We start from the raw sequence: 24,133 nt of genomic DNA, 5'->3' as shown, positions 1-24,133 counted from the left end.
TTTGTTTGTTTGTTGAAACAGGACCTCACTCTGCAGCTCAGGCTAGCTTGAAACTCCCAACCTCCCGCCTCCTCAGAGCCAGCACCTCTCTTTCTGCCTTTCCGTCCCTAGGCTTCCCCATCAGGGCACATGATGTTGCAGTGAGCACACGCCTTCACGCCTCCTCAGGTGTTGCTATTCACTATGTAGCGCTTGCTGCTCCAAGCACGCTTGACAGCGTAAGACTGTGCCGCAAAGCAGACTGGGTTACTTTCTGTGGATAAGGTCTAGCTGGTGGGGGAAAGAATGAGGAAGATGGCAGTTTCGGAAAGCCCCATCTTCTCTGGAGCCTCGGAGCTGGTTGCCATCCTGCTATGGACCTAAGAGCCTGCTGAGCGGAAGAAGCGGGTGACGGTAGCCTGAACACAACTGTGAGAATAGCACATTAGTGTTTATGGAAAGGCTCAACCTCAAGTGCAGAGAGATGATACAAGTTAATACTGTTAAAACAAAACAAAACAAAACACCAAGCTCCTGCAACCAAGTATTTTCTTTAATGAACAAGAAACAAGAGCATAATCACAAAGCAACAGCCACCCAGAGCTAAATTTCTGCAGCAGTCTCTGGATACAATGGCGGGTTAGTCACTACTGTTAGAAGGTCAGGACTGAAGGTACCACCTAGGCTCTATAGACTGGTTAGCCAGGTACATGGGACTCAGGAGGCACTTAAGAGACAAGAGGGATTTCTCTTGGAAGCCATCCTTCACAGTGGATCGATAGTGCTCTGGGTCAAGTTATCTGACATTCCTAAGCAACCTCATCCGCATCCTGTCAGGTGGTACCTGCCAACCCTAACCCAACAGCAAGCAGCCATGGAGACTATGCTAATCTCCCCAGTCTCCCTCCACCTCTGCAGCAGCAACAAAGGCTGTCTCGGGGCAACGGCTTTGAGCTCTCAACAGGAGTAGGGTCGCAGATACTTTAATGGAGGTTGAGAGGCATAAAACAACAGTCTTGAAATTCTGTCCTTTTTTTGTTTAGTTTAGTTTTGTTTGTTTGTTTGTTTGGAGACAGGGTTTCTCTGTGTAGCCCTGGCTGTCCTGGACTCACTTTGTAGACCAGGCTGGCCTTGAACTCACAGTGATCCACCTGCCTCTGCCTCCAGAGAGCTGGGATTAAAGACGTGCGCCACCACTGCTTGGCTGAAATTCTGCTCATCTTAGGGCACCGATTCAATGTCGGGTCTGGTCTCTCTTCTATTTCTTCCCCTCCCTCCGTCCACAGCCTCTCACCCCACACAGTCACAGGCGCCAAAGAGCTTAGGATTTGATCGCTACTGGGATCTGCCAGCAGAAGAGGTTTTGGGTTTTGTCATCTTGAAGTTTCCATTCCACCACCAGCTTTATCTGGAAAAAGAAAAAGAATTGGGGAAAATGGAACCAGGACTTGATTTTTATCCACAATTGCCTTAAGTGTGCACCTCAAACCCCAAGTCTTTCTTTTTACGTCCTCTTATCATGAAGCTTGATTAGGACCTGGCTGCTATCTGTGGACTTAAGCTCAGAAGAGTGAACCAACCACCGCAGCCAATGGTGTCAGCCACTGGATCCAGTTCACCAATGTAACTTTCAAGTATAATATTTCTTCCCCCTCCCTTCTTCTTTCCTGCTTAAAGTTTAAATAAAATTTTTTAAAGATTTATTTATTATGTATACAATGTTCTGCCTGCTTGTACCCCTGCAGGCCAGAAGAGGGCATCAGATCACATTATAGATGATTGTGAGCCACCATGTGGTGGCTGGGAATTGAACCCAGCACCTCTGGAACAGCAGTCAGTGCTCTTAACCACTGAGCCACCTCTCCAGTCCAAGTTTAAAAATTTTTATTGTATGTATATTGAACATTTGCCTGAATGTATATACATATGTCCTACTTGTGACTCTGGTACCCAGAGGGTAGGAGAGGGCATTGGACTCCCTGGTACTGGAGCTAGAGATGGTTGTGAGCTGCCTCTTGGTGCTGGGAACTGAACCCAGGTCCTCTGCAGGAGCAGCTAGTGCTCCTAACCGCTGAGCCTTCCCTCCATCCCCTCCCTATACAGACTTGATAGCTAACTCAGACTAGCTCTGAACTTACTATGTAGTGTTTGTGGCTCCTACCTCAGCCTCCTAAATCCTAGGACTATAGGTGGAACACCACATCTGGTTATCAAATGTAATTCTAAAATCCTTCCCTCCTCTTTCTTTCTTTCTTCCCTCCCCCTCCCCCTTGGCTGAAACACAATTTTCATTACATAGCTTTAACTGACCTAGAACTTGCTATGTAACTCAGGCTGGCCTCAAATTTCTGGTCTTTCTGTCGCTGTCTCCTGAGTGTTGATATTACAGGTATACCTTACTGGTTTCACACTTAGGTCAGAACCATGTAAACAGAGTCTTGCAAGAATAATAATTTTAAATTTAATTAGCTTCTCACTTATTTGTCAAACTGCTGTTGCCTTTTCCACTTGAACTGTGAGAACAGAAAGTAAAAGGGTTTGTTTTTTTTTTTTAAAGATTTATTTATGTTTACAGTGTTCTGTCTGTATGTACACCTGCACTCCAGAAGAGGGCACCAGATCGCATTATAGATGGTTGTGAGCCATTATGTGACTGCTGGGACTTGAACTCATGACCTTTGGAAGAGCAGCCAGTGCTCTTAACCTCTGAGCCATCATTCCAGCCCAGTAAAAGTTTAGATGCCTCAGTATAAAGGAACTCTTTTGCTAGCTAGAAATGGAAATAACGAAGCATAAGGATGGTCCAAAGCAGCAGTTCTCAGCCCCTGAGTTGTGACCCCTTTGGGGGTCAAACGACCCTTTCACAGGGGCCACCTAAGGCCACTGGCCCAAAGACATGTGTAACTGGATAATTTCAAGAATAGCCACCCTGCAAAGCAACAGAGTTTAACTTCCTTGAACTGCATCATCGCCCACAACCATCCCTCTCTCCTCTTCTTGTCTTGCTTTGTTTCTTCTAAAACAAGTTTTTACACCATGGCCCAGACAGGCCTGGAAGTCACCATACAGCCCAGGGTGCTCTGAATGCTCCCGCCCCATCTTTCCGAGTGCTAAGATCACAGTATGGCCACGCACAGGTCTTAAGCTGATTTCTGATCATATGTCTCTCTTGAGACCCTGACCTGCTATATTTAAGCTGCGATCTGTGCTGTTGTTTATTGAGATAGTCTTACTTCTTTATGCCAGGCTATCCTGGACCTCTGGAATTCACTAGATAGTCTAAGCTGGCCTTCAACCCACAGCAACCCACAGCAACCCTCCTGCCTAAGCCTTCTGTGTGTTGGAAGTGTGAGCCATTGTCCCTTCTAATTTTGTTGTTGTTGTTTTTTTAGACATATCACTACATAGCCCTGGCTGGCCTTGAACTCAGAGACCATCCTGTATCTTCCTGCTGAGCTGTGGGATTAAAAATGTGCACCAACAGCTTTTGTTTTCAAAGATTTAATGAGCCACCAGGACCTGAGGTATAATAAGAGTGTTTGGTTAGCAAGTATTTAAGAGTACCATGTGCATGTGCATGCAGTACCAAAAGAGACCAGAAGAGGGCGATGCATCCCCTAGAACTGGAGTTACAGTCCTCTTGAAGAGCAGCGAGTGCTCTAACCACTGAGCCATCTCTCCAAACCCCCCCCCCCCCTTCTAATTCTAGTAAAGTAGCTCTTTATTTATGAGGAAAAAGCAATTGCTTTATGACCTCCATACAGATTCCTACCTAGGGGAGGCTACTCCAGTACCACCTGTGGAAAAGGAAGTAGGTAAAGCAGGGCTGTGGGTGGAGGGGGGCACCACTCCATTGAAACCCTGCAGTGGGCCCCTGCTCTTTTGACAAGACTATGAAGATGCTGCCAAGATAACTTACACCTTTAACTATTTGTTACTTGGCTAAAATATTTTAATAACATGGCACAGGCTTTGGAGTCATGAGACCCACCTCTAAATCTAGGCCCTAAGACTGTTTGGTAAGGTGGAGTCTCCCTTCTCTCAGGCTTTTTCAGCTCCCCCGGAATAAGGGGGACCACTGCCTCAGTGGTCCCTGCTTCTCACGCCCAGGCTCCAGATGCCTGACTCGGTCTCAGGCGTCTGGTTTTACCAGCGATGGTGTCACTTACAGAAGGATATTCGCTCTTCACCGGCAGCTTGTTCAGGTAGCTGTAGGTCTTGTCTTTCTGGATGGGGCAGCTGATCCCACACTTACAACCGTTAGGCTCAGGAATCGGGAAGAAGACGGGGAGCCCTGCCAGGATGCCGTGGACTTGGGCCGTGCTGTTCTGGGACTGGGTGCCTAGGGAGACAGTGAAGTCAGCTGTGTACTTGGGAAGTCTAAGCCATCAAATACGCCCCGCAGAGCTGAAATGGCTATACTCGCATACCGGAGAGCCCCTTGATTATAGCGCCTCCAACTTCAGGGGTCACGGTTAGCACCTAGCCCCGTGCACAGGCTGAAAAAAGAAGCTGGTTTCTTTTCCTTGCTCTCCATCAAGGCAATCAGGCTACCTGGACAAATAACCTCATCTCCCAGGACCAGACTTCTGTCAGTGTTTTAATACCATGGTCTAGCATGGCAGTGACAGGCGATCCTTTAGATGCTGTGTAAGATTCAAAAGAGACGTTCATCTCCCGGCGCCCTCCACACTGTAAGATACTCAGGAGGGATAAAACTATCGTTAGATTAGAGCGACCAGGCATTACGATTTGCAGGCAGATGGGAAGGGAGCCTAAAGAGACCACTGTGCTCCTCCCTCTGACTATCAGGCCGCCCCAAGGAATTGGAAGTCCCCCCAGAATTCTCCTCTTAGAGAAAGGGAAAAGCTGGAGCCCTGGTGTCAGCAATCGGAGGACTGTGTCATGCAGGGAGGTCACACGTTCTGACAACGTGGAGACAGGCCAAGAGTTGAGCTAATGATACACTAACATCTTGACCTCTTATCTTCTAGTTAAACGCAAACCCTGTCGGTAAGGTAACCCGGAAGAGCTCACCAACCCTCTGGTGATTTGTTCCTCTTCCAGTGGCCACACTAAGTTTCCTTTCTCTGTTTTTCACTCTTACCTGTCTTTTTAATTGGCACACTGAGGGTGAGGCCCAGCCTCCACTGTCAGGCCGCCAGGGCCCAGGCCTCCACTAACACTGTACATTGTTAGGGCATTTCATTCTTTTACTTTTTTTTTTTTTGAGGCAGGGTTTCTCTGTGTAGCCTTGGCTGTCTTGGACTCACTTTGTAGATCAGGCTGGCTTCGAACTTAACAGAGATTTGCCTGCCTCTCCCTCCCAAGTGCTGGGATTAAAGGCGTGTGCCACCACCACTCAGCCATTCTTTTACTCTTTAAATAGTAAAATCATAGCCTAAATTACACTTGGTTAGTGGGGAGGGATGTGGTCAGAGGACAATACTCAGGAGTCAGCTTTTTCCTTCCACCATGTGGATTCTGAGGGTCAATTTCACGCTGTCAGGTTTGACAATAGACACCATTACCTGCTAAGTCATCTCACGGGCTTTTAAATTAATTATATTTTAAAAAGACTTATTTACTTATGTATATGAGCACTCTATCTGCATATACACCTGCACGCCAGAAGTGGGCATCAGATTCCAATATAGATGGTTGTGAGACACCATGCAGTTGCCGGGTATTGAACTAGGACCTCTGGAAAAGCAGAGCTCTTAACCGCTGAGCCATCTCTCCAGGCCCTTAATTTTATTTTTTTAAAGACATGCTGATTCACCTGTAGTCCCAGAACTCAGGGAGGCAGAGGCAGGCAGACCTCTGTGAGTTCCAGGCCAGCCTGGTCTACAATGTGAGTCCAGGACAGCCAAGGCTACACAGAGAAACCCTGTCTTGAAAAACAAAAAACAAAACAAAAGACACATTTATTCAGCATCATGATCAGATTATTTCTTTTTCATAATCAACAGCACAGCTGAAGAAAGTGTACATTAAAAGCCCTCACTGCGGAGGGAGAGCTAGGAAGTGAGCCTGGCAGGTAGGGACACTTGTTGCTCGTCTGGAGGACTGGGGTTCGGTTCTCAGCACCTAAATGATGGCTTACAGCCATCCATAACCCCAATTCTAGGGGACCCAACACCCTTTCCTGACCTCTGTGAGCCCCGGGCACTCATGTGCTGAATTAATGCTGGCCAAAAACGTAAGATACGTCTAAAAGTAAAAACATAACAATTATAAAACAGAACAAAACAAAACCCCCATTGCTGGGACGCTTTATACTTTCCACAGAACAGAAACTAAAATAACTTGTTTCACAATTAGTCACAGACACGGCTCACTCACATGAGAAGTGTCTAGAACATGTCCTCTTCGTAGTGGGCCCTGCCACTACTGCTGGGCTTCGCTGAGTTGTGACCTGTGACTTCCCTGTCACTTCCCTGGCTTTCCTCTCCTGCTGAGCTGTTTCCTGTCAGTGACTAAAACCTTCTGGCACAGACAGCTGCTGCTGCTGCTGCTGCTGGGAGCAGCAGGGTCAGCTTGTTTCGTGGTTTACCTAAGGACCTTTTTACCACCACAGGGGCCAAAGCTTCCTTCGGTCACAGGGCCAACATCTGAAGACGGATTGTGCTAACTGTCAAAATCACTGCCGCGTCCACTGCCTCCAAAGTAGCTCCCGTCGTTACCAAACCCATGACAGCCATTATATCCACCACTGCCACCACTGAAGCCACCATGTCCACCAAAGTTTCCTCCACACTAAAACTGTCATTGCCACCAAACCCACTGCCCCAACTACCACCAAAGTTTCCTCCACACTAAAACTGTCATTGCCACCAAACCCACTGCCCCAACTACCACCGAAGAAGTTTCCAGAGCCGCTCTGACTTCTTCGCTGGATGAAGCCCTGGCCATTTCTTGCTTCCATGGGGTTTTCTTACTTCACAGCTGTGAGTATTCACAGGATGGCATTTCAGAAGATCAGCCTTCTCTTATTCACGGGGTGAGGGTTGTTAAAGGTGACAAAAGCGAAGCCCTTCTCTTTCTCACCGCCTGTCCGCCATGGTATCAATCACTCTATCATCCGCTCAAATCGTCTCTGAGGTGAATCTCTCCAGTGTCTTCTTCAACATCAACAAAGAACTTTTCACCGGTGAGTAGGGCCTGGTCTCTGGGGAATCCTCTTGCCACAGCTCATGGGTTCTACAGCTCTTCCAGACACCTTTTGTGGCCGGGGAGTCATGGCTGTACCCATGTCCTCCACAATCGTGTAGCGATAAAAACAAAGACCTCCCAAGGGCTTGGTGTCTGGGCGAGCGCTCCCTATTGCTCAAAAGTGGTTCCTCAGACTCTTATCAGTTGTACTGAAACTCAGTGCTAGAAAAAAAGGGGCTCCTGGAGCTGTTTGGGCTCCTTAGGAGATTTCCCTGCCTCCCTCCTCTGTCGTGGAATTCGCTCTGTAGACCAGGCTGGCCTTGAACTCAGAGATCTGCCTTCCTCTGCCTACCAAGTGGGGGGTAAAGGCGTGCGCCAAACTGTTTTCATCCCACTGTTTTCTCCCCTTTCATTTATTTATTTAGAGATAGGGTTTTTCTACATATCCCTGGCTATCCTGGAACTCACTATGTAGACCAGGCCTCTGTACATCCTCCTGCCTGTCTCCCTAGTGCTAGCATTAAAGATGTGGACCACTATGGCCCAATGGGAGATCCTAGTGGCCAAAGTAGGTTGATCAAAGTAGATTTGGTCAAAGTATGGATTGAACTTAAGAGTCATGCAGCTTGGTGACAAGTGCTTTACCCACAGAGCTATTTTACAATGCCCTTTTTTTCTTTTGAGATAAGGCAGCAGCTCTTAACCTGTGGGTCTTGACCCCTTTAGGGAGTCGAACAACACTTTCACAGGGATCACGTATCAGATATCCTGCATATCAGGTCTTTACATTATGATCCATCACAATTACAGTTATGAAGTCACAACAAAAACAATATCATGGCCAGGGTCAGCATAGCAGCGTTAGGAAGGGTGAGACCTCAGGGAGGAGGTCTCTCTGCGTAGCCTTGGTTAGCCTGGAATTTCCTAGAACTAGCGGCTGTTCCTAGGCTCCCGATTCTCCCCCACTGCCTGGCTTGAATGAACACTATGCAGGAGTTCTGAGGGTTGTAGAGCTATGTTCGCACTAATATTTCTGCTCCACCGCCAGAGCTGCTATTCCTGTAAGAGTCTGCTGTGCTTTACGGGCCAAGACAGACAAAGAGGCAAGCCAGTTTCTGTAACCTAAGGCCACAGCAGAATCACACTGCATGCTTTAAAGGAGTCTGGCAGTCACTGGTGAGACATATGGGAGCCTGTGGGGAGCCGGGAAGCCTCGAGGGAATGTGTGAAGAGTAGATGGCGTCTTCAGAGGATGTGTAAAGAGTAGATGGCATCTTCAGGGGATGTGTATTACTGATACAGCCACAGCCATGTCAAGCACCAATGCCTCAGACCCATGGGAAAGCCAAAGCCTCCCCTCTGGTTAGGGTGTGAGTGCTGACAGTGTGCGCAAAGGCTAGCAACTGCAGCTTCCCCCTCCTAGACGGTTCCAGCTTGAGGGTACTCCCCTGCAGAGACCTCCTACATAGACTAACCTCACCCCTCCAGGGAGGTACCATTCCAGTGTGTGTGTTGTGTGTGTGTGTGTGTGTGTGTGTGTGTGTGTGCGCGCGTGCCTGTCCTTTCTTCACTCCCACGCTGTCTTTCTCAGGTTTCCAGGACCAGGCTGTTCTGGACACAGCAGGAGCCCAGTATGAGAAGGGGTCTGAGGACACAGTGGGGGCCCTGGAGGGTTTCCTGCTGTGAGACATCACTCAGCTACCCTGGCATCCAAGAGGAGCTCTCACATAGATCTGACTCACAGCTAAGTGTGCAATCTCCTAGCTTTTTCGTCATCTTTTTTATATGTTGTGAAATTACTACAGGGTTCTTTTTGCCTCCCCTACTTCTAGCCCGAGCTGTAAGTTGAATGCGCCTCCTGTTAGCAAGACTCCGGGTTTCCTTTCAGAACGTGACGGGTAATGGAGAGCTATAGGTCTAGGCTCTGTCATGTCCAGGAACATAGTGAATCCCAGCTTTGTGCTAGTAGAAAGGAAGCCGACAAATCCCTGACAGCCGAGCCACGGTCCTCTACACTCTCACACTCATTCCAACACCTCACACTTACATCATGGTTCAGCGTGAACTGGAGTAAGAGCCACGTTTACTCACCGCTAGTGAAGGTGACATTGACGCTGTAAGACTGGCCTTTGTGTAGCTCGCAGGGCTGCGTGGGACACGGGCTCACATTCACCTCCTTTATGACTCCGACCTGAGAGCCTGCAAAGGAAAAGCAAAGTGTTATTGAATAGGAGGAAAACTACCTTGCTGAGGCTGCCTGGTGCTTCATGTGGAGGTGCGCTCCTCTCAGCAAACCTGTTCTCTTTCTGACTGCTTTCCTGACATGAGCTCTTTAAGACAGGGAGGAACTGGGAGGTAGATGGCTGCATAGGTAAAGCACCTGCTGTGCACACACACACACACACACACACACACACACACACACACACACACACACCTGCGTGTGAACCCCCAGAGTTTATGTGCAGCTGGAAGTGGTAGCATGCACTTGTAATCCCAGTGTTCTCAGAGGGATGGAGGGAAAGAAAGGAAGAGCCTGTAAGGCAGCCGGCAGGATGAGGCCAGCGTAGGGATAAAGAGACCCCATTTCAAACGACGCAGAAGGCAAGGATTCACGCCTGAGACTGTCCTCTGATCTCTACATGACGTACACCCACACGTAACCATGCTCCCCCTCTGTCCCTCCCTGTCTCTGTCTGCCTCTAAGGCACAAGAGACGAGAATTTTTGTACTGCTAAAACCAATCCTATAAATTGAATAAGATGTAGTTGATTCCTTGGCAAAGAGACTACTAATATTTGTCAAATTAAGAAATATAGTGAGATTGTATTCACACAACACTGTATTATCAAGCAGGTCCTGAGGATCAAATTTAGATCTTTAGTCTTGGCGACAAGCACCTCTATCCACTTTTTTTGAGATATGGTCTCTCTGTGTCACCTTGGCTGTCCTGGACTCACTGTGTACATCAGTCTAGCCTCAAACTCACAGCAATCCACCTGCCTCTGCCTCCTGAGTGCTGGGATTAAAGGCATGCACCACCACGCCTAGCCTGTCTTGCATTCTTAAAGGGAGAATCACAGTTTATATTTAAGCTTTAAAAATATTTGTCTAGATCTTCCTTTTAATTAAATACCCCTGTTCTCCCATCCGTTTTCTAGCAAAGAGATAAGCCTGTAAATCTGATGAAAGTTGGAGACTATAGGAAAAACCACATCGTATACAAAAACCATCAGGAAGCCTGGTACCTAAAACGCCAAAGAGAAGGTCATCTGTCTGCCAAGTTCTTCAAAATGCAGGCATGGTTTAAGCACCTATTTGTTAGAAAGCCTATCAGACCTCAGAAGACAGAAGGCCTGAGCTGGAGAGCTGGCTCAGAGGTGAAGAGCACTGGCTGCTCTTCCAGAGCGATCCGTTCTCAGCACTGACATGACAGCTCACAACAAGATCCAGTGGAACCAACTCCCTCTTCTGGTCTCTGAAAGCACCAGGCATGTATGTAGTGCATATGCCTGCATGCAGGCAAAACACCCATACACATTAAAAAAAAAAAAAAAGCACCAGGAATTTTGAGCTCCAAAGTCATTCATTTTTAGATCCTTAGGAAACTGTTTCTTGGTAGCAAGGATGAGGGAAAGTGAGGTCATGTTCCTGGAAAAAGTAGAACCAGAATTAAATTGTTGACATGACCTGGAGACCTTAACTCCTGGGAGCTGAAACTGGGAATTCATGTAGCCGAGGCTAGCATCAAACTCCCATGTAGCCAAAGATCATCCATGACAGGGAGGATGAGGAGAGAGAGCCACAGTCACTTCAGTCTTACGAGTTCATTTGTGCCTTCAATGCAGAACAGAATTTTGGCTAGTCTGAAACAGAGCTGACATTCATTTTACTAAAAGTAGTAAAGGGGCTGGGTTTGTTGCTCGCATACTTGTTTATTGATCTCTGTCTCATGAAACATGTATGCTGGTGCCGATCAGGAACCTAGGCATTGGGAAGGTCTTAAGTTCAAAGTCATGCTCAGTTATACAGTGGGTCTGAGGCTAGCCCAGGTCAAGAGCCTTGGGTCTAAGAACAAAGTTCCTATGAGTACAGCTGGCTTTGCTCAAACCATTATTGGTGAAGCCCAGGATGAAAACAGTTTGCTAAAGACAGCCTGTCGCCCAAGAAAGTCTGTCTTGATCGAGTGGACATTAGAGAGATTTCAGACGTAGGCCCTTGAAGCTGCATTTGACTTCCTCACCCCTAAGCCTCTATATAAACTCCAAGCATTGCCTTCCCTCCTTGCAGGCAGCACTTTTCCCGTGGGAGAGTGTCCTTCGCAGTTTTGAAACAGTCTCTTCTGTTGAGGTCAGACTCTGGTCTCTTTTCTGCCTCCTGTCCCCGAAGTTCAACATGAGACCCTGAGAGAAAGGGACAGCAAGGAAAGACAGGAACTCAAGGAAAGAATAAAAGCTTTTTAAAGAGGCATTTGAAGATTATTAAAAGGCTGGGTATGGTAGCCCACACCTTTAACCCCAGCACTTAAGAGAAAGAGGCAGACTTATTTCAGGAGTTTGAGGACAGCCCAGTGTACTTAGTAAGTTCCAGGACAGGTAAGACTACACCTAGGGACTTTGTCTCAGAAAACCAAAAATAGATAAATAAATAATTTTGCTGGGTAGTGAGGGTGCATACCTTTAATCCGAGCACTCAGGAGGCAGAGGCAGGCAGATCTCTGCGTGTTCTAGAACCGGTAGAGCTACACAGGAGAAACCTTGTCTCAAGGGGGGAAAAATTTTTTTTTAATCAGATTTTAAGTACAGGGAAGAGGAAAAGGGGAAAAAAATAGGACATACCCAAGGACAGAGGCTCATATGTCTTAGAATTACATACATGCACGCACGCATGCAATTTTGGTAGCTCCCAAGTTTCATTTTAACTAGACTGCCCCTTCCTCTTTTCTCTTTTTGATAAGTGAGAGAATAGGGTAGCTCTGGCTTGGGTGAGATTACTACCTGAGGAGATAAAAGCAGGGGTGGCTAAGAGCTACACAGGAGTTCCTGGTGAGAGACCTAGGACACAGCAGGCTTAGAGCTGGGCGGGGCGACTGCCTGAAGCAGCAGGCCACTGCCGGCCTCTCCTGGGTAAGGGGCTCCTTTCCTTTCTTATGTCGCTGTAATTTCTGCTGTTAGCTTGGCGCAAGATGACTTTGAACTCTGGATCCTCCTGCCTCGGCCTCTCAAAGGAAGCGTAGACAAGCAACCACAGAGATAGCCGGAAGGAGGCCCCAGGGGTGTCTCACTAGTATTAGACCCAGGCTCAACCAAAGAGGCTCCTTTCTTTTCTTCTTTTATAACGTGATTTTTATTTATTCATTCATTCATTCATTCACTGAGGCAGGTCTCTTTCTGTAGCTCTGGTTGTCCTAAAACTCACAGAGACTTCCTACCTGTCTCTGCCTTCTGAGTGACAGGATTAAAAGTATGAACCACCACATCCAGCTATAATGTGTTTTGAAAATATTTAGTGTGTGTGTGCGCGCGTGCGTGTGCGCACGTGCACGCACATGCCATAGCATACATGTGGAGGTTGGAGGACGATCTGCAGGAGTCAGTTCTCACCTTCAACCATGAAGGCCTGGGGATTAAACTCCGGATGAGCTGTCTTGGTGGAGGTACCTGGAGCAACTGAGCCAGCTCCCAGATCTCACCTGCATAGCCTCACTGCCCATATTTTATCCTTCTCCCCACAGCCCCGCAAACCCTTTACCTAGTATTCTGTCTTCTCGAGCTTTTGCCTTTGCCCTTGTCTGCCTTCCCAAAGAAATAAGTAGTTGTCTTAGTGGGCTGGGTTAGTTAGTCCAACTTAGTTTTTAAGTTAGTGGTATCTAAAACCCAACTTATGAGTAAGTGGTTTATGGAATTTAAGAGGAACCACTATCTCCACCCTCAACAGAGGAACAGCCTTAGGAAGAGGAAACAGTTCCCTCTGAAGTGGGAGCCCCCCCCCCCCACAGCTGGAGCCCTTCACAGCACTTCTGCCTTCCTGTTTTTGAGTCACGTTCTCCAAGGGTGTGGAAGCCAAGAGGCATGCTCACAGTGCCCTAAAGCCCTCTGGCTCTAAGCTAAATCTCAACAGAGTCATTAAACTTCGACTTTTCCCAGAACCAAACAGAGGGAGGGGAAAGACAGAGGCCAAGATCTTTATAGTTCCAAGAAACACCTAGGGCCCTGGCTGGGTGAGGCACTGCAGGTCAGTCAGTACCTGCAGCGCTTGGGACACTGAGGCAGGAGAAGCACAGTTTTGAGACCAGCCTTGTTTCAAACAAAGAGACAAATAAATAAAAAACAAAACTGAGGCCCCAAGCAGGGCTGACTCACACAGTCAAGCTGGAAGCAATACTGGCGTTTGAGAAGCATGAACAAGCCCAGCCTGTAGGGGTGGCCAGGGCCCAGGCTTTCGCCCCCCACACTCTTGTAACCACATCGTTATGGGTACTTGACCCTAGATTTCTTTTCCTCTCCAGCAGAGGTCCTAAGCTAAGGGCTGCTCAGCTGCTAGAAAGCACATACTTGTAAATACTACCTATGTTTATAAAATAATGGCCAGAAAGAGAAAGGGAACTCAAGCCCCTGACACTAGACAGCAGCGTGGGCGAGAATGAGCAAACAGCCTGGTAACAGCGCCCATGACAGAGTAGGTCAGTGATACTTTTAAGCTACTACAGCTGAGGGGGCAGACTTACCAGCTCAACTACTGTGTAGCCTTAGGGCAAGAGACTTAACACCCGAGGCTGCGCTAAGGGTAGCGAGCCAGAAAACCTGCAGGTTTTGGATACTTAGCCAGAACACAGCGGTGCTGTTGAAATTATTGCTTAGGACTACTCGCACTTCTGGATTCGGTCCATGAGAAACCAGCTGCTCCTGGACGGGTGAGCAAGGCCTCCTCTGGCACAGAGACGAAGCCTCTCCCCTTAAAATACACTTCGTGGACAGAAATGTTTGCAGCCCATAGCACGGACTCTTGCTGTCTTGAAGGTAGAATGGAGAAAGTACGCTGCCCATGCTGTTACCAGGTTAGCTCAGAACTGTTCCCGCCGAACAGGAAATGACGTAGTGAACGCGCTTGACCTTCTCTACCTGGGCTCACTCTCAGGCTGGAAGGGTCTCCTGAAATCCCCCCTACCATCACAACGATTGATTAGTCAGTCTCCCGAGGTCTGTAAAGCTGGACGCTGGGCACGCTTTTGGCACCTTCTGCAAGCAAGCATGAGGCCATACCGTGATCGGTGGACCTAAAGCGGACATCCTGTGCTCATGTTAATGCTTCAAGTACCCAGCTCCACCTGCTTCAGAGCGGGGTCACATGACCTCACAGGATCAAAGGAAAGGGTACTTACAGTTCTTTTGTGCCCCCCCCTCTTTTTTTTCCTGTCCTGTGACAAGAGGTTCCCGGACTTCAAATGTCAACAGAACAAAGTCCTCAGCCCCCACTGCAAGTATTGCAGAAGTACTTTACTTGGTTCCGGTTCTCACTTGAGGAAACCCCACCCCAGGAGAAGATGGGCATAGAATGGAATGCTAAATCTTTTTACCTGGGTGCTGAAATGTTTTACATTTTCTTTTCTAATTTAAAAGTAAATTCAAGGCCGGGCATGATGGCGCACGCCTTTAATCCCAGCACTGGGAGGCGGAAGGAAAAAAAAAAGGAAAAGTAAATTCAAAATCTGCCATGGGAACCCCATTCCCACACCTACCCTCCTTTCCTTTAGGTTCCCTCTAGGTCTGAGAGATGGCTGAGCAAGGGAAGGTGTTCACTACCAAGCTGAACACCTGAGTTCAGTTCTTGGCCCGCCCCCTTACAAGGAGGAGAGAATCAACTCCTGATAATTGTCCTCTGACTGCCTCATGTATGCCGTGCACGTGCAGGCCCTCCTTATACACATACAAATAAATAAATGAATGAAATATGAAAAAACAAGTTCTTCTCGGAGGTGTAACCTGCCTTAAAAATTTTTTTAGTCAGGCAAGGTGGTACACAACTATGATCCCAGCACTCACAATGTAGAGCCACGCAGATCTTTGAGTTCAGCCTGGTCTACAAAACTGTCTCAAAACAAATAAAAACCAAGAAAAAAAAATATATTAACGTACAGCCGGGCAGTGGTGGCGCACGCTTTTAATCCTGGCACTCAGGAGGCAGAGGCAGGTGGATCTCTGAGGTCCAGGACAGTCAGGACTCTGTTGCATAAGGAAACCCTGTCTCAAAACAAAACAAAACAAGGGCCAGGCGTGGTGGCGCACACCTGTAATCCCAGCACTCAGGAGGCAGAGGCAGGCAGATCTCTCTGTGAGTTCAAGGCCAGCCAGATCTAAAAAGCTAGTCCAGGACCGCCAGGACTACAAGAGAAACACTGTCTTGAAAAATCACACACACACACACACACACACACACACACACACACACACACACACACAAGTGGCTCATAGAGACTTATCAATCTCCCGCTCACCAGCTGTAGGATCTTAGACAAGTTAGTGTATGTGTTTTAGTTTTCTCTTCTGTAAAACAGATAGTGAGGAATGAGTTAGTAAAATTAATACAGTGCCTTCCTCTGAGTCTTGATCCTAAATCTAAAGAGGAGGAGTAGGGGGCAGTATCTCTATGGATAAAGGGCTTCCCTTGCAAGCAGAAAACGTGAGTTCAATTCCCAGAACCCACTCATGGAGGCACACATTTGTAATCCTGACCCTGGGGGAGGTGGAGACAAGAGGACCACAGGAGATCAATTGGCGAGCCAGGCCAATGGGAGACCACGTCTTAAAACAAGCGGACAAGGCTGGAGAGAAGGCTCAGAGGTTAAGATGGCTGCTCTTGCAAAGGCCCTGAGTTCAATTCCCAGCAACCACATGCTGGCTCATAACCATTTATAATGAAATCCAGTGCCCTCTTCTGGCCTGCTGGCTCACATGCAGACAGAATACTGTATACATAATAAAAAAAATAAATCTTTTTTGTTGTTGTTGTTGTTTGGTTTTTGGAGACAGGGTTTCTCTATTTAGCCTTGGCTATCCTGTACTCACTTTGTAGACCAAGTTGGACTCAAACTCAGAGACCGATTGCCTCTGCCCCCCTACCCCCACCCCAGTGCTGGGATTAAAGGTGTGCACCACCATGTGCCTGGCACAACAAATAAATCTTTTTTAAAAAAGAAGAAGAAAAAACAGGCAGTGGTGGCACACACCTTTAATCCCAGTACTTGAGAGGCAGAGGCAGGCAGATTACTGTCCGTTAGAGGCCAGCCTGGTCTACAAAGTGACAGCCAAGGATATACAGAGAAACCTTGTCTGGGGGGAGAGGGGGAGCAAAGCAAAAAAGAAAAAGAAGATGTGGGTGGTGTTCTTGAGGATGACTTGAAGGGTTGTACTCTGGCCGCCACATCTTGGGTGCACATGAACACAGACACACACATTAAAAATAAAATAAAAATTTAAGAAGTTTAACAGAGGGGAAAGCAGCACTGTAAAGAAACGGCCACTTTCAGCTAGTCTCCTGGCTTAGTGAACCCACATCTGTGAAATATAATTAGGCAGTGGTCTTCATTAATCAATCCAGTTCCACATGCCCACCTTTGCTTTTGCCTTAACAGGTTTTTTTCTTTCTCTTTTGTTTGGTGTGGACTGGATTTATAGACCAGGCTGGCCTCAAACTCAGAGATACACCTGCCTCTGTCTCCCGAGTGTGGGAAGCCATGCCAAATTCTGCCGTGTCAGAAGTCATGTGCTTAGGCTGTATGCTGTGACCTTCCGAGTTGCTGCCTTTTTGCCTCACGAGGTCTTGTGTTCCAGGCTATCCTTGGACTATTTACCTTTGAAAGAAGTAGGGAAGTCCCAACTTGGAACCACCAAGAGGATCAAGGAAGTTGTTACAGGGAACTACTCAGAGACCTAGGAAGTTCCACAGCTACTGTATTCTTGCCTGGGGGCTAGGGTGACTGAGATTAGGATAGATCCTATTGACCTTGCTCTATATATATTCTTACTAGTCGAGCATTAAAGTGAATCTTGATCAGAAATTTCCTGACTTGATTCGTTATTTCTCGAGTCTCTGTATCCTACTTTCAATCCCCACACCCTCTTTCAGGTGAGCCTGGATTTTTACAGCAGGCCAGACCCGACACCCGAGTGCTGGGATTATAGGCATGTACCACCACACCCTGCGCCAGAATTTTAAAGAACATATTAGAAACGGTATTCATTCCCTCATATGCCTTTTCAGTTTACTTATTGAGTAGTTACCTGGATACAAAGAAGCCAACTTAACCTGCGTCCTCTTTCATCTGTGTGGCCTTATGAAGGCCAGAGGCCAGAGGCATCTGAGTTGGAGGTAGAAGCAGCTGAGAACCACCTGACTAGGAACTGAACTCCTGAACAGTAGGTACTCTTAAAATCACTGAGCCATCTCTCCAATCCTACCTAAATAACTAATTCAATGCTTTCCTCCTTCCCACATATTTTACAAAAGCCAGTTTGTGTCTTTTGCCCATCAGTGCGCCTTTTCACCTCCCGCAATTAATTGTATAGGCTTGACTGGATGAACTCAAAAATTTCTACTCTCTAACACATTTTTCTAGTTGAGTCCAGCGGTAGCTTTGGGAGGGAGGGAGGTGTCACAAAGTATCACTAGAAATACACGTTTTCTTTGAGACACGGATCAAGAATCCCGAAACCCTACTTTGTAAAAGAGTAACTTAGAAGGAGAACTGCCTTTGTCTTGTCAGCATGGGGGAAGTGCAGGGGTGCTGTGGTGGCGGCTGGCACATGTAAGGCTGGGGCAGGATTGACACGGATTTGTAAGGCCAAACTGGGCTACAGAGTCAGAGAAAACTTCAAACGAACAAAGGGGAAAAGGTTAGTGGAGATAAACGGCGTAAATCAAAAGTTCTATGCTCATCCTCTCAATCAGTGTTGGATGCAGGTTCGCGCGGTCTACTCTATTGTTTTACTTTTGCTTTTATCTATTTTTCAGCCAGGTCTCACTATATAGCCCAGGTTGGCATTGAAATCGCAATCCTCCTGTCTCCACCCCTTCGAGTGCTGCGAATACAAGCTCGCTTGATAGCCACCCACGAAACTTTGGAGAACTTCAGCACAAGGTTCGCTTTGAGAGTGTAGAGATTACCCCAAAACACGAGTTGCAAGAGGAGACAGCGTTGAGCGGGGGGTGGGGGCTGGGGTGGGGGGGGTTTAGTTTCATCAAGGCTGGTACCTTCAGCCCCTAGCCCGTTCCACCCGGGGGTCCACGGCCGAGCCTCCACCTTCCAGGTACCCGCCCAATCTAGCCCCGCGGATCTCCTGGAGTGGGCTCAAGAGCTCACCGCAGTCCTTGAAGTGTAGGGGCTCGGCCTGGGTGGTGGAGACAAGCGACAGCAGTAGGATTGTGGCGGCCAGGAAACACATCGTGGGTTAGAAGGCTCGGCAATCTAAGAAGGAAAAAGCAGCTCTGGCAGTCACAAGACAAACTTGTCTGGGACCGAGGGAGGAGCTGGGTCAGGCCACTCAGAGACCAGCGAAGATCCGCCCGCGCCCCGCCCGGCGCTCCCGGGCGCTGGCCAGCGGCCTTCCCTTTATCTCCGCCCATCTTTTCCGCTCCCGCTCTTCTTTGCGTCCATCACGCTCATTGGTACCGCCCTGCTACGGTAATTGGAAGCGGTTGCAGCCAATCAAATCCCTCTTGTCTTGTTATATCCAATAGGTATGCCTAGAGGCGGGGATTCGGTGAAACCCCGCCCCCGCCCCATCTCACCCACTTCCCGAAGCCCAGGCGAAGGCGGGGACTTGGACTATGCTAGGGGCGGAGCTTGTGGGACAAGATGGCGGCCGCCAGGTCCTTGTGTTTAACCGCCGCGGCGTTCAGGGCGGTCATTGCTCGGCGCCGGGGCAGGTACCAAGGGTGGAAGGTCACTTAGGAAGAGTGTTGGGTTCTGCGCCTTCAGGATAGATGGGAGACTAAAGCTTACAGGGGAGATGAAGGCTTGGCAGTTCAGCTGAGAGTGTCTCCAATTTTGGGTACGAGGCTACCATAGAGTGTTATCCGATGCCACTTCGGGCCCCCCGGCTCATCCTCCTCCTTCACATTGCAGGCTCTTGGCAGCTTCTCCCGGGCGTTTGACCCGCTGGGAAGCGACGTCCTCCTCCGTTCCAGAAGCTGGCGAGGGACAGATCCGCCTCACAGACAGCTGCGTCCAGGTAGGAGGCCCGACGCGGGGCGGCGGTGCCCAGGAGGGCTCTAGAAGGGTTCCCTTTCATCCACCCCGTTATCTCCGCTTGCTTGGCGTTCTTGATCCTCTTTCCTACATTTCAGAGGCTTCTGGAAATCACCGAAGGGTCAGAATTCCTCAGGCTGCAAGTGGAGGGAGGTGGATGCTCCGGATTCCAATACAAATTTTCACTGGATACAGTTATTAACCCCGACGACAGGCAAGGAGGACGGATGGGTCGCTAGAGGCCATATCAGAGGGGTAAAAGTGACCCCAGTTTAAGATGCACTTTTATTCCAAACTTAAAAGCGTCTAAGTATGCTTGCCGCCGCCACCCTCTCCACACTGTGAGGACGCAGCAAAAGATTTGTCCTCTTGTTTTAAAATAAGGAAGAAAACTGGCTTACTTAGGGTGGGTTCTGTGTGGGTAGTAGTCAATTTAGAAAGGGCAGACTAGTTTGAGACCAAGTCCCTCAGTATTTCCCTCTGTTTATTACGTTGATCTTTTTGCTTCAGATAAAGTTAGCACCTGCTGTAGGTCCTAAACAATTGGACCATCAATTGGAGAATAGAGTGTACCCCTATGGCCTTGGGGTGGTGTGTTCTTGGTGCCTGTGGTAGCCATCAATAATGCTTTCCTCTTGTCTTTTCAGGATATTTGAACAGGGCGGGGCCAGAGTGGTGATTGATTGTGATAGCTTGGCCTTCGTGAAGGGGGCCCAGGTGGACTTCAGCCAAGAACTAATCCGAAGCTCATTTCAAGTGGTGAATAATCCCCAAGCCCAGCAAGGCTGTTCCTGTGGGGCTTCCTTCTCTATCAAAATCTGACGCAGTGACGGATGACTCTGGGATCGCCACCCGTTCTACCAGTGTGAAAAACCTGGGAATAGTATAATTCTAGAGGTTTCTTTCTTATCGTGTCCCTCTTTTGTTTTATTTAATTTAATCCAGGAGTGCTTCCTTTTACCACTGTTTATGATGGAATGTGAAGTCTTTGCTCTTGGCCTAAATACTCTGCCTTCCCCCAGCACAATGTTAAGGCCAAGTCCAAAGGCTGTTACCTCAGCTTTAATCACTGGCTGGAACCCAGTATAATTTGTAGCACCTCCAAGACTCCGAAGTTTGGAGTTAACTTCTCTAGCCTTCAGAATTGTTTGTATATATGTGTATAGCTGTGTATAAAGCATCATTATAAACTAAGTCCTTTTGTGTTTTCAATCAGGGCCATAGTTTGGGTAGCTTGACTACCAGCAACAAGCCAGAATCAATTAGAAAGGCAAATCAAATATTGTCCATCTGCCCTTCCTTCCTTCCTTCCTTCCTTCCTTCCTTCCTTCCTTCTTACAGGGTCTTATAGGTAGCCCTGGGTTTGAAACCAAAGAATATCACTAGAAAAAGGATGTATAACATTCACCACACATCTGTCTCAGGAGCAACATGTTTCTAAAACTGCATTTCTTTTAACAGTCAACATGAGAGTAATAACAACTACAGAAACCATCAAGATGAGCTCCAAATTATGCTGTGCTCTAAATTATACTGTGCTCATGGGCACTCCAGAGTTATTTTAAGTCTTCCGTTTTAATCTTGGGCTGCTAAGAACATCTTTGCTTTAATTGGTTTCCTATTTCCATTTTCCCTCTTGGCAAGCTCCCACTTGTTCTCAGCAAAGTCTCATAGACGACACATCAAGTTCCACTGTGGCATCTTGATAATCTTCTGCCTCACTTTAACCTTTCAGCCTCGGGATTAAATCCCTAAATGACACTCATCCATAGACACGGTCTCCTCCTAACAAGAAATCCCACTCCCCAGTGAAACTCTCTCTCTCTTCAAGCTGTGGCAAGCCCAGAGCACCAGTGCACTTCACTAATGATGTTTCTTGTTTCCTGGGTTCAAGCCCAGTCCCCTTTGCATGAACGTCGTGCACTGTAAACTTTTGGATAACTTTGTTTTACACTCAGATGCCATGTTGACTACATTTCCTGGCATGAACCTCATTCCACATAAGAAAAGCTTTTTAACACACAAATTTTAGGGGCCGGAGAGATGGCTCAGCAGTTAAAAGCACTGTCTGCTGTTTCAGGGCCCCTAAGTTCAATTCCCGGCAACTACATGGTGACTCAAAACCATCTATAATGTGACCTATGGTCTCTTCTGGCCTGCAGGTATACATGCAGGCAGAGCACTCATATACATAAAATAAATAAATAATTTTAAAAACCACAAATTCTAATTTTTTTGGGTGGGGGTATTTCGAGACAGGGTTTCTCTGTGTAGCCTTGGCTGTCCTGGACTTGCTTTGTAGACCAGGCTGGCCTCAAACTCACAGTGATTCGCCTGCCTCTGCCTCCCGAGTGCTGGGAATAAAGGTGTGCGCCACCACACCCGGCTAAATTCTAATAGTTTTTAAGGTACCTAAGTGTGACCCTTAAATGGGCTACAGAACTTGAAACAACGATATGGCAGTGCTGTGGAGCCAAGAATTGTTTAGACAGACACTAGAAATAGAACCAACTCCACAGTCACAAAAGATAACTGTTACCATCAATGGGGGAAACCACAGACAAGTGGGCTGTATAAGAGTTACTAGTTAAATATATCTTTTGCTTGGCATCTTTAGCAAAGAAAAATATTTTATTTATTATGTCTACAGTGTTCTGCCTGCATGTGTGCCTGCATGCCAGAAGAAAGCACCAGATCTCATAGATGATTGTGAGCAACCATGTAACTGCCTGGAATTGAACTCAGACCTCTGGAAGAGCAGCCAGTGCTCTTAACCTCTGAGCCATCTCTCCAGCCCCTTGAGTTATTCTTAAAAAGAGATTTTAATATATTTTAAGTGTTACAACCTACTACTGCTGCTGGGCAGTGATGGCACATGCCTTTAATCCCAGAACTCAGGAGCCAGAGGCAAGAGGATCTCTGCCAGTTTGAGGCCAGCCTGGTCTACAGAGCGAGTTCCAGAATATCCGGGGCCACCCATAAGCAAACAAACAAACAAATATCCTGTGTATGAGTGTTTGTTTATGTCTCTGTACATGTGTGTAGTGCCCATGAAGGCCAGAAAAGGGTATAAGATGTCCTGAGGCTGAAGTCACAGACAGCTGTGAGCCACCATGTGGGCTCTGGGAATCAGACTCTGGTCCTCTAACCACTGAGTTATGCATCTCGCCGGTCCCTAGAACCTCCTCTTTCAGAACATCATCTGTGGTTACCAATGGAGTGGTTTTTAAATCCCCAAGCATGAGCAGAATAGCTTTTGCTGCTAAATATGTTCTCCACTACATTGAAGTGGCCAAGGAGGCAGAAAAGGGTCCCCTAGAGCGCAGAAGCCTATGTCAGTTGCCTTCTGGTAATGAGAGTTGGGTTCTGTGTTTAGAAAACGGCAGGTTGGAGAAAACCAAGAGCTGTAATGGAAGTTTTGGTTTCTTTGTAAACTCAGTGCCGTTACGTAAATATGTTTGAATCCCAAGTGTGGGATTTTAGTTTGTTTGGGCTTTAGTATGTCCATAGCTGATAATTGCCTCCTGCAGGGTGTGGTCTTTGCCAGCTGCTAAGGGCCTGCCTTGAGCAGCACAGCAAAGGGCGTAGTCTAGAACTCTGAGGAAGATAGAGCCTGGAGAGAGAGAGTGTGTGGTATGCAGTGGTGGCTTAGCAGTTTGGAGACCAGAGACAGTGTGGCAGCTTAGAGACAGAAAGGGAGAAACGCTTCCACACAGCGGCTCGGAGATTGGTATTGCCCCAAAAGAACCCACTGACCCGAAACAGCTGGGAGAAGTAACGGGGTCTGCGCCCCTCTCCTCACCAACCTCCTTTCTCTCTTGCCCTGGGTTAAGGGGTTGGTGGAAGAGAGGTAGAGGCATCAATAGCTCAAATAAAATAGAGTTTAAAACCAAGTGAAAACAGAGAGCAGTGCTTCTTGTCATGTGAGGATCGTATTTATAGAAGAATGTTGTCAGGGGACTGAATCCTGGAGGCGGGGGTACTTCATGAGGCACCCGTAGCATCTAGAAGTCTCTGGAGTGAATTATACCCATGGCATGAAGGCACGATAGCAAGGGAACACTAGGATATTTGCTTGGACTATTTTTTCTTTCTTTTCTGTTCTGTTCTGTTTGTTTTCTAGATGGGGTTTCTGTGTGTAACCGCTCTCTGTCTGTCCTGGAACTGTTTTAGGGTTTTTAGAAGCCGTTTCTGACCAAACACCCTCTTCCTGACAATCCATGGCGGCCAGCAGACAAACGTTTTGCAAGTTTTACTCGCTGCTAATTCATTTAGGGACTCTTATCACTCACCCTCCACCCCTGCATCTGTTGTTGTTGTTTTTGTTTTGTTTTGTTTTTTGAGACAGGGTTTCTCTGTGTAGCCCTGGCTGTCCTGGACTTACTTTGTAGACCAGGCTGGCCTCGAACTCACAGCAATCTGCCTGCCTCTGCCTCCCCAAGTGCTGGGATTAAAGGCGTGCGCCACCATGTCTGGCTTTCTTCATTTCTAGAGAGACCTGATAGGTCACCCAGGCTGGCCTTGAACTCGTTCTATAGCTCCTGCAGGCCTTGAATTTGCAGTCCTTTTAGAAGATGTGATTACAGCTGCGTACCACCAGGCCCAATTTACCATTACTTTTTTTTTTTTTTGAAGTTTTAAAAATTATTTATTTATTTTTCAAGACAGGGTTTTTCTTGTGTAGCTTTGGCTGTCCTGGACTTGCTTTGTAGACCAGGTTGGCCTTGAATTCACAGAGATCTGCCTGCCTCT

General features: G+C 47.6%; 2 protein-coding genes and 1 long non-coding RNA gene across 3 annotated transcripts; 1 reads left to right on the top strand and 2 right to left on the bottom strand.

The window, feature by feature from the left end:
* Positions 1-511: 511 nt before the first annotated feature.
* Positions 512-18,733, bottom strand: NPC2 (NPC intracellular cholesterol transporter 2). The gene is made up of 4 exons (XM_084791490.1): positions 18,494-18,733; positions 9,226-9,333; positions 4,149-4,321; positions 512-1,387 (listed from the first exon to the last, which is right to left on the bottom strand). The coding sequence occupies exons 1-4, from the start codon at positions 18,573-18,575 to the stop codon at positions 1,301-1,303; spliced, it is 450 nt and encodes a 149-aa protein (XP_084647616.1). The 5' UTR covers positions 18,576-18,733; the 3' UTR covers positions 512-1,300.
* Positions 5,191-7,983, bottom strand: LOC311602862. The gene is made up of 2 exons (XR_014780883.1): positions 6,797-7,983; positions 5,191-6,738 (listed from the first exon to the last, which is right to left on the bottom strand). It is a non-coding gene; the product is annotated as an uncharacterized lncRNA (long non-coding RNA).
* A 184-nt stretch (positions 18,734-18,917) lies between the features above and the next one.
* Positions 18,918-20,575, top strand: ISCA2 (iron-sulfur cluster assembly 2). The gene is made up of 4 exons (XM_084791489.1): positions 18,918-19,059; positions 19,259-19,364; positions 19,480-19,595; positions 20,029-20,575. The coding sequence occupies exons 1-4, from the start codon at positions 18,989-18,991 to the stop codon at positions 20,201-20,203; spliced, it is 468 nt and encodes a 155-aa protein (XP_084647615.1). The 5' UTR covers positions 18,918-18,988; the 3' UTR covers positions 20,204-20,575.
* Positions 20,576-24,133: the final 3,558 nt, after the last annotated feature.

This window comes from Acomys minous, assembly GCF_964271855.1.
Source record: "Acomys minous genome assembly, chromosome: 8".
In the NCBI taxonomy this organism is placed as follows: domain Eukaryota; kingdom Metazoa; phylum Chordata; class Mammalia; order Rodentia; family Muridae; genus Acomys; species Acomys minous.
The sequence above is the reverse complement of the archived record's forward strand: the minus strand, read 5'-3'. Positions and strand labels throughout refer to the sequence as shown.

Coding starts and splice junctions, on each gene's coding strand:
- NPC2 (XM_084791490.1), bottom strand. CDS start 18,575: ATGTGTTTCCTGGCCGCCACAATCCTACTGCTGTCGCTTGTCTCCACC. Junction 9,334..18,493: donor CCTACACTTCAAGGACTGCG/GTGAGCTCTTGA, acceptor TTTCCTTTGCAG/GCTCTCAGGTCGGAGTCATA. Junction 4,322..9,225: donor CAATGTCACCTTCACTAGCG/GTGAGTAAACGT, acceptor CTGTCTCCCTAG/GCACCCAGTCCCAGAACAGC.
- ISCA2 (XM_084791489.1), top strand. CDS start 18,989: ATGGCGGCCGCCAGGTCCTTGTGTTTAACCGCCGCGGCGTTCAGGGCG. Junction 19,060..19,258: donor ATTGCTCGGCGCCGGGGCAG/GTACCAAGGGTG, acceptor TTCACATTGCAG/GCTCTTGGCAGCTTCTCCCG. Junction 19,365..19,479: donor TCACAGACAGCTGCGTCCAG/GTAGGAGGCCCG, acceptor CCTACATTTCAG/AGGCTTCTGGAAATCACCGA.